The following is a 15,000-nucleotide window of genomic DNA, read 5'->3' on the forward strand; positions in this document are numbered from 1 at the left end:
GCTCCGGGAATACAAGCAACGGCTTCCTCGGTTCCGGATCGGGGAAAGCCCTGGGACCCTGAGGTCCACTCCCTGGGTCTCAAGCCAATGGCTCAGGGCTTTGCGCTCGCCCCTCTTTTGCCGGTACCGGCCCTAGGAGGAGGCCGGAAGGAGCCGCGAGCCACCAGCCTGAAGTGGCGCATGCGCCCGATAGACCCAGTTGGGACCCGGAAAAGGAAAAAAAAAAAAAGCTAACTGCCTTAGTGCGCAAGCGCTTAGAGGTGAAGGAGCCGCGAGACTGAAGGGGGGTGCCCAGTGGGCGTGCGCAGTCCAGGTCAAAAGAAGTCCGAAAGAGCAGCGTTTGAGCGCATGCGCGTGTCCAGGTGAGGCCAATCTGGTGGAGATCGGACAACTGGGCGGAACCGAATGGAGAGTTGAGTAGCCATTGGGTAGTGGCTGACTGATTGACGCAAAGCTTTTCCAGTGAGTTGCAGGAGGCGGGGAAAACTTGGAGGCGTGAACTGGACTGAGAACCAGGCTGAACTAAAATTTCTGCCCTGGCTCAAACCTCTCGGGCCACCCCTTTTATTGCTATCCCCTACGTCACGAGCATCCCTCGCCCTGATCTGCTTTTACTTCCGGGTCAGAACTCAGTCCTAATGTGTAGAGAGCGATCTTGCGGAACAGGCGGGTATAGTTGAGTAGGATAGTATCGTCTTTTTTAAAGTGATAGGTTTGAGGCAGTAGGTGTCAACGTTACTCAGCGGTTGTGAGTGACTCAGCTATTCTAAATCCAATTTTGAGCATACTCTGGACAACAGTCTGACTTTTCCACCCGCTGAGGACGGAACATGAAGAAGCGGGTTATTTCCCAGATGAGGGGAGGAAGTGCAGAAGAGCCTGTTCCAGAGAGCTTGGAGGTGCAGCCGGTTCCGTCTGTCTTACAGTCTTCCCCACCTGCAGTTCACTAGCTTTGCAAAGCAGAGCCACTTGTTCCTATTTCAAATACGAAAGGAATGAAACCGAGGAAATGCATCACACCACCCTGCAGCTTTGTAACCAAGGCCATTCTTGGGCTTGCTGCCCTCCCAAGCACGGCTTTTATAACCTCTTTGCAAATGTGGATTCAGATCCAGTGGGCAAGGCTAGTCCGTCCTTAACAGAGACCAACTTCGACCCTGAGCAGCAGAGCACTCAGCCTGGAGCTTTTCTTCTTAGGTCCCAAAGCCTATGTCATGGGGGTTGTGGGGCTAACCTTGTCCTCCTCTGCCTCTCCTGGCCCGCCTCCCTGGGAACTCCCGGCCCCAGCCGCTGGAGCCTCCTCCGGGAGGGGAGCGGTGCAACCCGCCCGCGTCATCTGATGCTGTTTCCTGCTGGAGGGAGAAGAGCGGAAAAAAGTGAAACTCCACCCTCCACCTCTGCCTCCCGCCCCCGGGGCCAAAGTACAAAGGCAGGAGGAAGAAGGGAACGGATCCGAGCCGTCCGGGCCAAAGGCACCAGGGCCAGGAAGAGGCAACTTCAGCCCAAGTGGGGACTCTTCCTCCACACTCTGTGGATAAAGATCCGTCAGGAATCCAGGCATTGCCCCCGGCAGGCCCCACTTTACACTTGGTTGGCGCCAGAGCCAGCCTTCTAGGACTACTCCAGGACCAAGGGGCACTCAAGGCCCCTCCAATCCAGCCATGGTGAGATTTAGGAGGCCCCAAGGCCCCACCCCTCCAGCCTGACCACACTGCTGTAGGTGCCCTGCTCAGGAAGCCCGAGATGCGGGGGGCCGGGAGGCGACACTCCTGGCTCCCCAGAGAGGCGTGGGTCTGGGGCTGAGGGCCAGAGCCCGGATGCCCAGGTTCCGGTACTGAGGCTTCAGCAACCAACAGGGGTGGGGACCATAGGCACCCAGAGAAGTTCCCCCACACATTCCAACGCTGGCTCCTGGCCATGGAGCCCTTGAAGAACCTCTTCCTCAAGACCCCTCTGGGGTCATGGAATGGCAGTGGCAGTGGGGGCACTGGGAGTGGTGGCGGGGCCCGGCCAGATGGGTCCCCAAAGGCAGCGGCTTATGCCAATCCCGTGTGGACAGCCCTGTTCGACTATGAGCCCAGTGGGCAGGATGAGCTAGCCCTGAGGAAGGGCGACCGTGTGGAGGTGCTATCTCGGGATGCAGCCATCTCAGGAGATGAAGGCTGGTGGGCAGGACAGGTAGGCGGCCAGGTGGGCATCTTTCCATCCAACTATGTGTCTCGGGGTGGCGGCCCGCCCCCCTGCGAGGTGGCCAGCTTCCAGGAGCTGCGACTGGAGGAAGTGATTGGCATTGGTGGCTTCGGCAAGGTCTACCGTGGCAGCTGGAGAGGGGAGCTGGTGGCTGTGAAGGCAGCTCGCCAGGACCCTGATGAGGACATCAGTGTGACAGCTGAGAGTGTTCGCCAGGAGGCCCGGCTTTTCGCCATGCTGGCACATCCTAACATCATTGCCCTCAAAGCTGTGTGTTTGGAGGAACCGAATCTATGCCTGGTGATGGAGTATGCAGCTGGGGGGCCCCTCAGCCGTGCCCTGGCTGGGCGGCGTGTTCCCCCTCATGTGCTGGTCAACTGGGCTGTGCAGATTGCCCATGGGATGCACTACCTGCACTGTGAGGCCCTGGTACCTGTCATCCACCGCGACCTCAAGTCCAACAACAGTGAGTTTCCAGGGGCATGGTTGGAGGGTGGCATGGCCCTGGCACAGATCCCCTCCCAGTCCTCAGCTGCATTTCACAAGGGATCTGCTGGAGGTTGGAGCTCCTGCCCAGGGGAGTCCAGCTGACCATAAGTACCTGTGGCCTTGTACTGACTCCAAAACAGGAATCCACACACCTGGCAGAGTGCTCCTCTTCCAGCCCCTGAAGGAGTCTTGACCCCAGCCTGGAGATGCAGTTTGGGCAGATTACAAAGCTCAGATCTCTTAGGTGGGCCATCAGCATCCTGCCTAACTGTGGCCACCATCTCAAGGAAGTCCTCTAGAGGCTAGTGGTCCTTATCTGCCCCTTCCCTGAGGTTACCACATTCATGGCATTGCTGGTCTATTCACCCCTTCCATTCCCTCTTAATGAGCAGCTCCTCCAATAAATAGATCTCAGGGGAAGCCCCCGACTTCTGAGGTCAAGGCTTCCTAGGGATTGAAATGTTGGCCCCATTCCCTAGCTGCATGGCCTCTGGCTGGTTATTTCAACTCAAAGCCTCAATTTCAGCCTCTCTGAAAAGGGAGTGACCAGGGGCTGAAATGACTTAACAGCCTGGGCAAGCCCTGGTATGCCTGACAGTGAGTCCTCAGCTGTGGACATGGGCATTGGAGGGGACATGGGCATAGGAGACAGGATGAGCAGCAGGGCCCAGCCTGGAATCCACACTTGGAGTGGGAGTTCCTGGCTAAAGGAGACTATCTCCAGCCATTTCAGACCCTCACCATGCTTACCCATCATGGGCCCAAGCTACACTAGTGACAGGTTCAGGGGACATCCTGAGGCAGGCAAACTTCCCACCAGGCCAGAGCAGGCAGCATTTAGAAAGCATCTAGTTGAGTATCCAGGAAGAGCCCGATGAGCAAAGACATAGAGGCCAAATGGGGTGGAGAAGCACAGGGGCCAGGCCCTGCTGGAGCTCAGGGCTCAGGCTGGAGACAGTAGAAATGTAGGGGTGGGGGCAGGCTCAGTGGGGTCATTGGAAAGGCACAGAGACTCTTGGAAGAGACCAGCATGGATATTTTGAGCTCCCAGGCCTTGGCTGACCATGGACCAGGGGTGTGGGGAGCAGAGCACCAGGACTAATATCCAAGTCCTTGCCAGAGTTGGAAGGGTCAGAGGAGGCCTGCTAGCCCGCCCCCCATCTATGATAAAGGGCAGTTCCCACCTCTCAGCCTTATCCCTGGGCCCTAACAATCTAGAGACCCCCTCTGCCCCCAAATACACTACTTGCCCTAGCCTAAGGGGGATTCCCCCAAAGGGCCATGGGGTGGGGGCTCCCATCTTCTGTTTTTCCTCCGTTTTCTTTCCAGAAAAAAATGGAACAATAGCCCAGGCTCCTGCTCCCCACCCTCCCCACAGCTTCCTGTGTTTCCTGCTGCCCCTGGGCTGGCTTCCTGCCCCTGCTCCCTCCCTAGCCCAGCTGCCTGCAGGGGAGGAAAGAGCTGGGAGGGGGGTTGCCAGAGAGGAAGGAATCAGGGATTGCTCCCCTCCTGTGCATGCCCCCCCACCTCTGCTTCCCTCTCAGAGTCTGAGCTGTTGTGGTAAAGGGCAGGCAAGGTGCCTTCAGCCTTTCTGAGCCTGGCATCTAACCTCCCAGACCCCAGGCCTAGGCCTGAGTTTCTGTCTGCCGGATTGGGGTGGTGGGGAGTCCCTGAGCTGGTTGAGGGGGCACAGGCAGGAAACAATGGCGTGATTTTCCTGGACAATGGGGGCCTTGTGAAGAAGCCTGGTGGGGAGAGAGGGGGGAATTCTCCAGGCCCACGAGTCACAGGACTGACCCTGCCGGCCCAGCCTGGGCCTGACCTCCCCCAATTCTCCCCATAAGGACCCCCCTCCCAACTGGAAACATGGGCCAGGCCTCCCAAAAAGGAGAAGTAAGGACTATAGTGGGGGGAGCGCGGAAGAGGCGTGAGTTGCTCAGGCCACTCCCAACCCCCCTCCCAGAGGCCAGCGAGGGGGCGCGCTGGTGGCCAGGTCCCCTTTCAAGGGCTAGTGAGCCCTAAGGAGGGGCTACAGGGTTTGCCTCAGCCCTGGGCTCTCTAGCCCCTTCTTTCAGTGGCCCCTGACCTTCCATATCCAAGGTCTCCATCAGGCACCATAACAGCAGCTTGGGCTGAGACAAGTTCATGGCCCAAGCAGACAGTTTGGAGGAAGAGCAAGATGGAGGCAAGATTGAGGCTTAGCAGGGTAGGGTTGGGGGTAACAAAAAGACCATGATTACAGGAAGTCTTGAGATTTGGGGTGAGTTGTCCCACTCTGAGCTTCAGATTCCCCAACTGAAAAAGGGGAGACTGGCCCCTCCCAAGTTGTGGTACAGAAAGTGCCTTGCCAGTTTGTGACATCCCATGTGAAGACATATCTAGCCATGAGGCATCAAGGGCTGGTCCTCCAGAAGGGAGCAGGGCTCGGGCTCTTCTCCTGCCCCAGCCTGTCATGGGTCCTCCTCAGATTAACTTGTGCTGAGCCTCCCTTGGCCAGACCAGACACTGCAGTGAAGCTGGAATTAAGGAGTGACCCAGCGCAGAGGAGAGTATGACAGAGTGTGTCCGGGGCAACCAGTATTCCAACACATTTGCCAGCGGTCAGACCCCCAGTGAAGACTTTGCAAATCCATAATTGGTTTGATACTCGTGTTGACCCTCTGAGATGGTTTCATTGCTATCCTCAGCATTATTAACTGTGCAGGACTCAGTCCCAAGCTGGCCTCAGAGGAGTGGATGGATTTTGAGGTCATTGTCTCAATTCAGAGAAGTTGCAGCAAAGTTGTATCGGCTTAGAGGCTTGATGAAGGCTGTTGAGAGTGTGGGCACCCGGAGAGGTGGGCAGCTGGATCAGTTTCTGTCTGGCCTAGAGCTCCAAATAGAAGATGCCAGGAGAAGGGGAAGCTGGCACCTGAAAGAGGCTGAGACAGCTTGGGGGTACCATGCAGAGGCTGAGGAGAGAGAGGCCGGGCTCTGAGTAGCCAACGACAGCAGCAAGGGGTTGGGTGGCATCACCAGGTCTCCCAGGAGACCTATAGGGCTTGGCAAGCAGCAAGATCAAGGGTTATGGTTTTAGTCCCTCAAAGATGAACACCTGATTGCCACCTCCTCTGAGGCATATTCCTGACTCACCTGCCTTTGTAGATGACTTCCCCTGTGCCCTGTCCCCAGTACCCATTCTGTCACCATCACAGCACTGCTGTCCTCAGCAGGAGAGCTGAGGGGTGCACCCTGATGGGCAGAAACAGATGTCAATTCTCTGCCGTGTAGTTGTCAATAACCATAGAGAAGCCTTTCAGACCTTTGATGAGTCTATGACTTTGTCCTCTTCCTACTCCTCTAAAACTTCTCTCACTTGAGCTGTTTTTGTCCTGGCAAGAGAGATGCAAATTGCTGCTTCGTCTCCCTGTGCTGAATATGGTGGCCCCATTTGGGTCAGAGCCAGGAGCCCCTGCCAAGTCTGGCTATCCACTCCCACATTTGCCCTAAGCTCCTCCTTTGTGGCCAAGAACCATCACCCTTCCCATTTTCTTCACACCCAAATGCCTCAGCAGCTATCTTGTGGAGCACTTTGCTGGGAGTGGCTGCACTAGCTGCCCCATGACGTGGGGACCTGGCTTCCTTGCTCACCCAGGGCAACCTCCTGTTCCTATCCCCCTGGGGAGGGGTGTTCTGATTCACACTCCTACTTCAACAAAATGACAGGATATTCACAGATTTCTCCTGAAATCAGAGCCACAAACACCAAAAACTTGCCTTGTTGTCAGTTTTTATTCAAGACATTATTACGGGAAAGTTAGAGCAGCCAAGTGAGGTGGTGTGTACCTGTAATCCCTGATGCTCAGGAGGCTGAGCCAGGAGCATTGCAAGTTTAGGCCAGCCTAGGCAATTTAGTGAGACCCTGTCCCAAAATAAAATTGAAGGAGAGGAAAATAAAATTGAAGGAGAGGAGAACACTAGCTCTGGAACCACACACAGCGGTTTGAAATATTTTATTTGCTGTATCACCTTGTAATTTCCCGTTTCCTTATCTATAAAATAGTAGTAATATCTACCTCTTTGCAGGGGAGAGGGGAGACAGTCTCACGATGTAGTTCAGGCTGGCCTCAAATTTGTGGTGATCCTCCAGAGGGCTGGGATTAAATATCCTTGTGCCACCGCACCTGGTGATTTATTTTTCTTTGAGTGCTAGAGCTAAGTGGGAAATATCTGGCTTCTAGGAGACCCTGGTTAAATGTGTCCCAAAATTGTTATTTTGGTCTAACGTCCCCCTCTCCAAGCTGTGAGGTCTGCAGGACGTGTGACAGATGACAGTATGCTCCCAGCTCTTCCCTTGTTCCCCACCACCTGGACCTGGGACACTCACCGCCCTGCGCCACTTCTTCCCCAGTTCTGCTGCTGCAGCCTATTGAGGGTGATGACATGGAACACAAGACCCTGAAGATCACTGATTTTGGCCTGGCCAGAGAGTGGCACAAAACCACACAAATGAGCGCTGCGGGCACCTACGCCTGGATGGCTCCTGAAGTTATCAAGGCCTCCACCTTTTCTAAGGGCAGCGATGTTTGGAGGTGCGGTTGTCGTGGGGCTGGGCAGGGTCTACTGTGGGGCTGGCAGAGATGGTTGCCTAACCCCGGGGTTGGCAGACAGGCTAAGCCCAAAGGAAGGGATTCAAACTATTTTGTTCCACATCACTTTTGAGTGAAATGGCAGAAAATGGGCAGAGGGCACCTCGACCCTTTGTCTCCTCCACAGCTTTGGGGTACTGCTGTGGGAACTGCTGACTGGCGAGGTCCCCTACCGTGGTATCGACTGTCTTGCTGTGGCCTATGGTGTGGCTGTTAACAAGCTCACACTGCCCATCCCATCCACCTGCCCCGAGCCCTTCGCACAGCTCATGGCCGGTAAGAGGACAGGATGGGTGGAAAAGGGGCAGAACTCCTGGGCCCAGGACACATCCAGACACAGATCGACCCCGTTGTTATTCTGCCTCTCCTCCCCGCTGTGCCCCTAGACTGCTGGGCACAGGACCCCCACCGTAGGCCCGACTTCGCCTCCATCCTGCAGCAGCTGGAGGCGCTAGAGGCACAGGTCCTACGGGAAATGCCTCGGGACTCCTTCCACTCCATGCAAGAAGGCTGGAAACGCGAAATCCAAGACCTCTTTGACGAGCTGCGGGCCAAGGAAAAGGTGCGACGAGTTGGGGGGTAGTTCCCCTCTCTCCCGCCTCCCCCGTCTCCGCAGGGCAGAGAGTAGAGGTGAGCGCCACGTGCAATGCTGGGCTGACCCCTCGGCCTTCCCTGTCCCTGGAGTAGGAACTACTGAGCCGAGAGGAGGAGCTAACGCGTGCGGCACGGGAGCAGCGGTCACAGGCGGAGCAGCTGCGGCGGCGTGAGCACTTGCTGGCCCAGTGGGAACTGGAGGTGTTCGAGCGCGAGCTAACGCTACTGCTACAGCAGGTGGACCGCGAACGGCCGCACGTGCGCCGCCGCCGCGGCACCTTCAAGCGCAGCAAACTCCGGGCTCGGGACGGCGGGGAGCGCATCAGTATGCCCCTAGGTAAACGCCGGCCCTGAGGAGCTGCCCCGCCATTGGCTGGGGGCGGCAGGGCGGCAGAGCCACTGGCTGCGTGGTTGAAGGGGTGGGGCAGGTTTGTACTCTAGCCACACTGCGATTGGTGTAAGCTGCTACGGGTGGACCTATGAGCTGAAGGGGTGGGACCCTGAATGTGTTTTGTGGTTATGGGCGGGTTTTTAGGAAAGTATTTGCATATTGGGAGGGGCTGCAAGCCGGGAAGGGGCGGAACTCATGAAAATTCTGGGAAGGCCTAGGGGGCGGGGCGGGGCGGCGCTGCGGTGCCTTGCCGAGTAACCTCCAGCGCTTGGCTGGTCCCTCTGGTGGAGTTTTGGCTTCCCTGTCCAAAACTTGGGGTCCAGGGGGGACAGTGAGGCTGCCTGGTCATGCAGCCACTGTGCTACACTGCCTGTGTGGCCTGGAAGCCAACCAAGGGCCCATGCGACCTGGAGCTCTGGCTCTCCTTCACCACAAACCCACATCTCCTTTCTTCCCCAAACCCAGACTTCAAGCACCGCATCACAGTGCAAGCCTCACCTGGCCTGGACAGGAGGAGAAATGTCTTCGAGGTTGGGGCTGGGGACTCGCCCACCTTCCCCCGGTTCCGAGCCATCCAGTGTAAGGAACTTGCCTCCCCGCCCCCTTCTCTGAAGTCCCAACCCTTCTTCCAAAGCCCTATCCTCAAGTGGGTCGCGCCACTGTCTTCCTCTCTGTGCCCCTATTCTTCCCCACTGCAGACTGCTACGTCTAGTTCCCCAGGAAGCACTTGTTTTGCTTACTTTTTAAAATATCTGTTTTATAGATAAATGAAAAGGGTAACTTACCACGTAGCTAATAAGTGGCAGAGCTAAAATCCAAACCCAGGGAGTGGTGTAGCAACTCCTAAGCAGCCAACATCAGCTGAAGGAGTTAGGAGATGCCCCACCTCACTGCTGGTCCCGGACCCAGACCCACCTATCTCACCCAAAGCCCATCCTGGAGACAGTATGGGGCCCAGCATGTGGCCCTCCCCTAGAGCTGCCCCCAAAGCCTGCCTGTTGTGATAGGGGAGGCCAAAGATCAGCTCAGATTCCACTGGGTTCCTCCACAGTGGAGCCTGCAGAGCCAGGCCAGGCATGGGGCCGCCAGTCCCCCCGGCGTCTGGAGGACTCGAGCAATGGAGAACGTCGAGCATGCTGGGCCTGGGGTCCTAGTTCTCCCAAGCCTGGGGAGGCCCAGAATGGAAGGTGAGTCATCTGAGTGCCCCCCAACCCCAGTATCTGCCTCCCTTCCTCCAGTCCTCAGATGCACAAAGCACCCCCTTCCCTCTCCAGGAGAAGATCCCGCATGGACGAAGCCACCTGGTACCTGGATTCAAATGACTCATCCCCCGTAGGATCTCCTTCCACACCCCCAACACTCAACGGTGAGTGGCCTTGTCTCCCCAACAGGACCATGCTGAGAAGCCAGCAGGCAGAGCAGGAATCCTGCCTGATAGCACTCATTCTAGAGATGAGGAAACTGAGGCTGAGACAGGATGGACCCAGTGTTAGAACCCAGCTCGGACCTATAGGCCCACAGCTGAGCTAGATATAGCCTGGGTCTTGGAAGGCTCAGACTAGACCCTCCTATTCAGTGCAGAGAGTTGCAGAACAGACTTTTTCCTGAAATGTGTATTGATAACAGTATGAGCCAGTTATCAACATGATAGAGATCAACCCTGTCGAGACCTCAGGGACATTCTAATCTGGTGGAGGAGGCAAACTCATTAAGCAAGCATGGCAGAATTTAGTCAGTACCGGGTATAAGGGTGATAGCATAATCTGGGCAAGAACTGCACAGGTTTGGGGGATTCTGGGAAGGCTTCACAGAGGAAGTGACTCAGCTGTGATTTAGATGGTAAGTGAGAGGTCGCTGAAAGTAGAGATCGAAAATTGCCCGTCAGAAGGGCTGCACAGATGGAGTCAGGCCTAAGGCAGTGGGTGAAGGCATGAGGGTCAGTAGATGTTTGTTAAGTGAGTACCTGAACAAGCTGGAAAAATAAGCAGCAGCCAGTTTAGAAGGGCCTGGAAATGATGAGTTTTGAAAAGGAGACCTGTCATCAGCAGCTTTGCATTTTAGAGGGACTCCTGGAGCCCCTGAGTGGCTTTGGCCAAGGGTGAGTAGAGGGAGAAAAGAGGCGGAGAGATTGGGTGAGGATTATGATGAAGGACAGTGACACCAGGCCAAGTCCGCTCACAGCAGAGGCTCATGTTTTTCCCTCCAGACCCCAACCCAGAGCTGCACTCTGGGGGTGCCCACTCGGTGCCCGGCTCAAGGAGGGAAAAGGGAGAAGGGACGAGGTCGGACAGCTTCAGTGGCCAGCTGAGGAGGCTGGACTTTATTCTGGTGGCAGTGAGAGCTAAGGAGGAGTCTTAACAAAGCCAGGGCTTGTGAGAGACCATCCATCCTAGGTGCCTCTGTACGCCCCCACTTCACGACATTTCCCAGCCCCACTCCTGGCGGCCTAGAATGAAATCAGGTCAGCTGTAAGCCTGATACCCTGAATCTGGGATGGAGACTGCTCCACTGCCAAGAGGGAGGCTAGCTCCACCCCTTGATGACTGTGAAGCCTTGTGCAAGCCCTTAGCCCCTCTGGGGCATGAGGGTCAAACAAAACCGTGCCTCCAAATCATCCAGCTCAGGCCTGGCAGAAACGCAGGCACTGTAGGCTGGCTAGGACCTCAGGCAAGGCTCTAGCTTCTCAGTCTGTCTCTGGAATGTGTGCTTCTCAGGACTGTTGTGTACATTGGAGTTGATCTGTGTGTTATTGTGAGTGTTGGAGCTGCCGCACAGGTCTCAGGCTGTGTGGCCAGGAAGAGCTGGTCCCAGAGCCTGCCTTGGCTGGCCATGGAGGAGGCCTCCAGCTTCCACCTGCCACTTCAGACTCCTTTCTGGGTTCCAGGACACCTGGCCACCTCCCAGGCTTTTCTTCTGCTGGTTCCTCGGCCTGCACTGCCCTGTCCTAGCCTTGTGTGCCTGGTGAAAGACAGGGATGCTAGGGGCAGGCACCACTGGACAGGGAGGAGCTAGGGTAGGGGACGGGCAATTGAGCCAGGGAAGATACTGATGAGACACAGCTCAGGCCTTGGTCCAAGACCACAGAGAGTTCTCAGGCCCCCACCAAGAAAATGTGCCAGCTATAGTCTAATCTGTGCTACCCCTGCCTGCAGGTAACCCTCTTCGGCCAAGCCCAGAGCCCGAGGAGCCACGGAAGCCCGGAGCCACAGAGCGGGGCAGCAGCTCTGGGACCCCCAAGCTGATCCAACGGGCACTGCTGCGTGGCACTGCCCTACTAGCCTCCCTGGGCCTTGGCCGTGATTTGCAGCCATCTGGGGGCCTGGGCCGTGAGCGTGGGGAGCCCCTACCAGCGCCACCAACACCAGCAACATGCCCTGCTGCCACCGAGCCACCCCCTACCCCACTCATCCACCTGTCCCCAAAGATGCCCAACATCCATGATCCGCCCACTCCTGTGCCCCTGCTGCTGGACTTGAGTGTCTCTGCTGGCCAGCCATCTGCCAAGAGCCCTCGGCGGGAAGAGACACGTGGTGAGTGGCCTTAAGGTAGATAAAAAGATGGCAGGGGCAGGGGTGCTGAAGAGGACTTGCAGGGAGCCTCAGACTATGGATGTCTGTGGGTCCCAAATCTGGGCTCTGGAGTAGTAGGAACTCGAGTAGAGAGCTGAGGCCAGGTTGAGCTGTGCAGTGGGCCAGAGTGGGCTGGGCAGCCAGGCCAGTTGTGAAATGACAGGAGTGATAACGACAGACTCCGCCTCTTGGTTGATTACTTGTACCAGGTACCGTTTGCTATTCTCTAGATAAATTGTCTCATTTAATTATTGTAACAGCCCTATGAACTAAGCAGTCCAACGATATCATTTTTTTTCTTCTGTGTTACTGGGGAATTGAACCCAAGGCCTTCACACTGAGCTACATCCTCAGCTCTTTTTATATTTTTTATTTTAAGACAAGATCTGAGTTGCTAAATTGCCTGGGCTAGGCTTGAATTTGTGTTTTGTTTTGTTTTGTTTTTTCTGAGACAGGGTCTTGCTTTGTAGTGCAGGTTGGCCTTGAACTCACTATGTAGTACAGGCTGGCCTCTAACACACGAGGATCCTCCTGCCTCAGCGTCCTGAGTGCTGGGGTTACAGGTGTGTACCACCATGCCTGGCTAAATTTGTGATCCTTCTGCCTCAGCTTCTGGAATGCTGAGTGCTGGGATGATAGGTATGCACTACCACAATCCAGGCTGGCCATGAACTCACTGTGTAGCTCATGCAGGCCTCAAATTGTTGGCAGTCCTCCTGAGTTCTGGGATCACAGGTGTGTACCACCGTGCCCAACTCTGTTACCCATTTTTTAGATCAAGAAATTAAGGCACAGAGATTAAGGGGCTTTTGGCTCCCACAACTTGTAAATGGCAGGGCTGGAGTCCAAGCTCAAGCCTGTCTGCTCCAGTTGCTGTGCCCTTAACCCTGGTAATAAACAGATGAACCAAGGAGCATGAAGAGCCATGGAAGTCATGAGTTAGGTAATGTAGTTCACTGTGCAAATGGAGACATTGAGGCCCACTCAACCCATGCCTCCTCCTACATCCTCACAGGAGGCACTGTCTCGCCCCCACCAGGAATATCACGCTCTGCTCCCGGCACCCCAGGCACCCCACGCTCACCTCCTCTGGGCCTCATCAGCCGGCCTCGGCCCTCCCCGCTCCGCAACCGCATCGACCCCTGGAGCTTCGTGTCGGCTGGGCCACGGCCTTCACCCCTGCCCTCACCACAGCCTGCGCCCCGACGGGCACCCTGGACCTTGTTCCCAGATTCAGATCCCTTCTGGGACTCCCCACCTGCCAACCCCTTCCGGGGAGGCCCCCAGGACTGCAGGGCACAGACCAAAGACATGGGTGCCCAGGCCCCCTGGGCCCCAGAGGCAGGACCTTGAGTGGGCCAGGCCACTCCTCCATGCTCTAGCTGCCTTACAGGAGCCACAACATACACTGGAACAGGAGCCAGGCAGGCCTCTGTAGCTGCCTCAGTTTCCCTCGGGACCCCACCGCTCCCAGGGGGTCAGGAACACTACACTGCACAGGAAGCCTTCACACTGGATGGGGGGCCTATACCCCACTACGCATGCCTGTGACCTGTAGGTCCCCTTGACTTACCTGCCCCACTGGGGCCTGACACTGTACTCAGCTGGTTGAGAGGACCAGAGCCTGTCTCAGGGAATCGCCCCCAGGGGCGGTGCAGGGAAGAAGGGAGGTGCAGGAGAGGGGGGCCAGCCTCAGCTGTCACCAGCACTTTTGACCAAGTCCTGCTACTGTGGTCCCTACCCCAGGGTTTGTGCCTGAATCCCCTGCCCATGGGGTCATGGGAGCCAGGGCTCTCTGGGTGCCTTCCTGCTGTTCCAGCCAAGGTTGGACCTTGGCCTTGGGATCCAATGAAGCCAAATAAACTTGTAAGCTGACTCCCCAAATGTAGCTTTGACCTTTCCTAGAGGAAACCAGCAGACTCAACCTGTCCAGGGAGCCTGGTGTCCTCACTCCTCTAGCACAACAGACAGGTGGTCAGGGCCTAGGCCAGGATGCCTCATATGCTACACCCTTCACCTAGGAACGTGCCACCTGCCCTGCTCAGTCACTCAGGACTCTTTTGTCTGCGACACCCTGCACACTTGCCCAGTCCACTTCTCAGCCTGTGCCAGAGCTTTCCCACTCCACATCTTTCCACAAGCCATTGCCCTCACTCAGGTGACCATACTTATCCTGTTGCTGAGTGGGCCTGCCCATTCTTTGGGCCTAGCTGCCACATCTCCCAGGACCTTTCCTGGCCATGCTGTCTCAACCCTAGGCAGATCGCAAGGGTTTGCCCTGGGTTTGTTCACCTCCCTCCCCTACCGTATCCAGCTTGAACTCCACCATTCCTCTCCCACCTCTCTTCCCAGACCATCACATTCCACTCAGGATGGTCTCCCTGAGCTGCACTTGTCCTCAAAGGCTGCATCTTTATCCCTCCCTAGCCAGTGCCCAATCCCTCCCACAGCCCGGGCACTTGCCCACCATGCTTGTCATGCCGAGCTGGCAGCCCCTCCCCAGAACACTCCCATTACCTGGGCATTTCCTGCTCGGAACCTATGACAAGGTGCAGATGTGTTTCTTTGCTCATGGCTTTTTTGTGTGAGCACCAGGAGGGAAGGGACCTGTGTCTGAAGTGGGGAGTGTACAGTGGACAGACGTTACTGTGAAGAGGTGTGAGGCTTGTTCTGGGCCTGGGCTTCTCACCCTGCCCTCATCCTCACCACCCCAGCTGCTGTGAAATGGGTAACAAGATCTTGGCCCCAGAAACTGGGAGGAGTGCCACAGCTCACCGCCCTGCCATTCATGATTACGCCACCTCTGTCTCAGCCACCCACACAGCACCTTCCAGCCTTGCCCTGCACAGCCCCTCCCACACCCCAAACGCAGCACTGCACTATGTGGGTTCTCAGGCCCTGGACCCGATATGCACTGCTGGTTGTGGCCCACATGCTAGCCATGGGGCTAGGAGCTGTGGTACTCCAGGCCCTGGAAGGTCCTCCCACTCTCCAGCTCCAAGCCAAACTCAAGGCTGAGCTAGCTGCCTTCCAGGCAGAGTTTGGGGCCTGCCTGCCACGCGGAGCCCTGGAGGAGCTGCTGGGCACAGCCCTGAGGGCACAAGCCCATGGAGTCTCTGGCCTGGGCAACAGCTCAGAG

General features: G+C 56.6%; 2 protein-coding genes across 3 annotated transcripts in view; both read left to right on the forward strand.

Annotated features, from left to right (window-relative positions):
• Positions 1-704: 704 nt before the first annotated feature.
• On the forward strand, positions 705-13,757 carry Map3k11 (mitogen-activated protein kinase kinase kinase 11). Of its 2 annotated transcripts, none has more exons than XM_010635975.3 (10): positions 705-2,656; positions 7,070-7,250; positions 7,435-7,583; positions 7,694-7,869; positions 7,995-8,238; positions 8,758-8,871; positions 9,344-9,479; positions 9,567-9,658; positions 11,445-11,822; positions 12,901-13,757. In XM_010635975.3, the coding sequence occupies exons 1-10, from the start codon at positions 1,918-1,920 to the stop codon at positions 13,212-13,214; spliced, it is 2,523 nt and encodes an 840-aa protein (XP_010634277.1). In that variant the 5' UTR covers positions 705-1,917; the 3' UTR covers positions 13,215-13,757. The 2 variants fall into 2 exon arrangements, with proteins under 2 accessions (XP_010634277.1, XP_010634276.1); XM_010635974.3 differs by having other exon boundaries at positions 707-2,656; positions 12,877-13,756.
• A 135-nt stretch (positions 13,758-13,892) lies between these two features.
• Kcnk7 (potassium two pore domain channel subfamily K member 7) overlaps positions 13,893-15,000 on the forward strand; it is a 3,796-nt gene continuing 2,688 nt past the window's right edge. Inside the window, exon 1 of the mRNA XM_010635976.2 lies at positions 13,893-15,000. This exon is cut by the window's right edge and continues 61 nt beyond it. Coding sequence (XP_010634278.1) covers positions 14,650-15,000 — 351 coding nt within the window. The 5' untranslated portion in view covers positions 13,893-14,649.

Source organism: Fukomys damarensis, unplaced genomic scaffold, assembly GCF_012274545.1.
Source record: "Fukomys damarensis isolate Sample0158 unplaced genomic scaffold, DMR_v1.0_HiC HiC_scaffold_27, whole genome shotgun sequence".
NCBI classification, from domain to species: domain Eukaryota; kingdom Metazoa; phylum Chordata; class Mammalia; order Rodentia; family Bathyergidae; genus Fukomys; species Fukomys damarensis.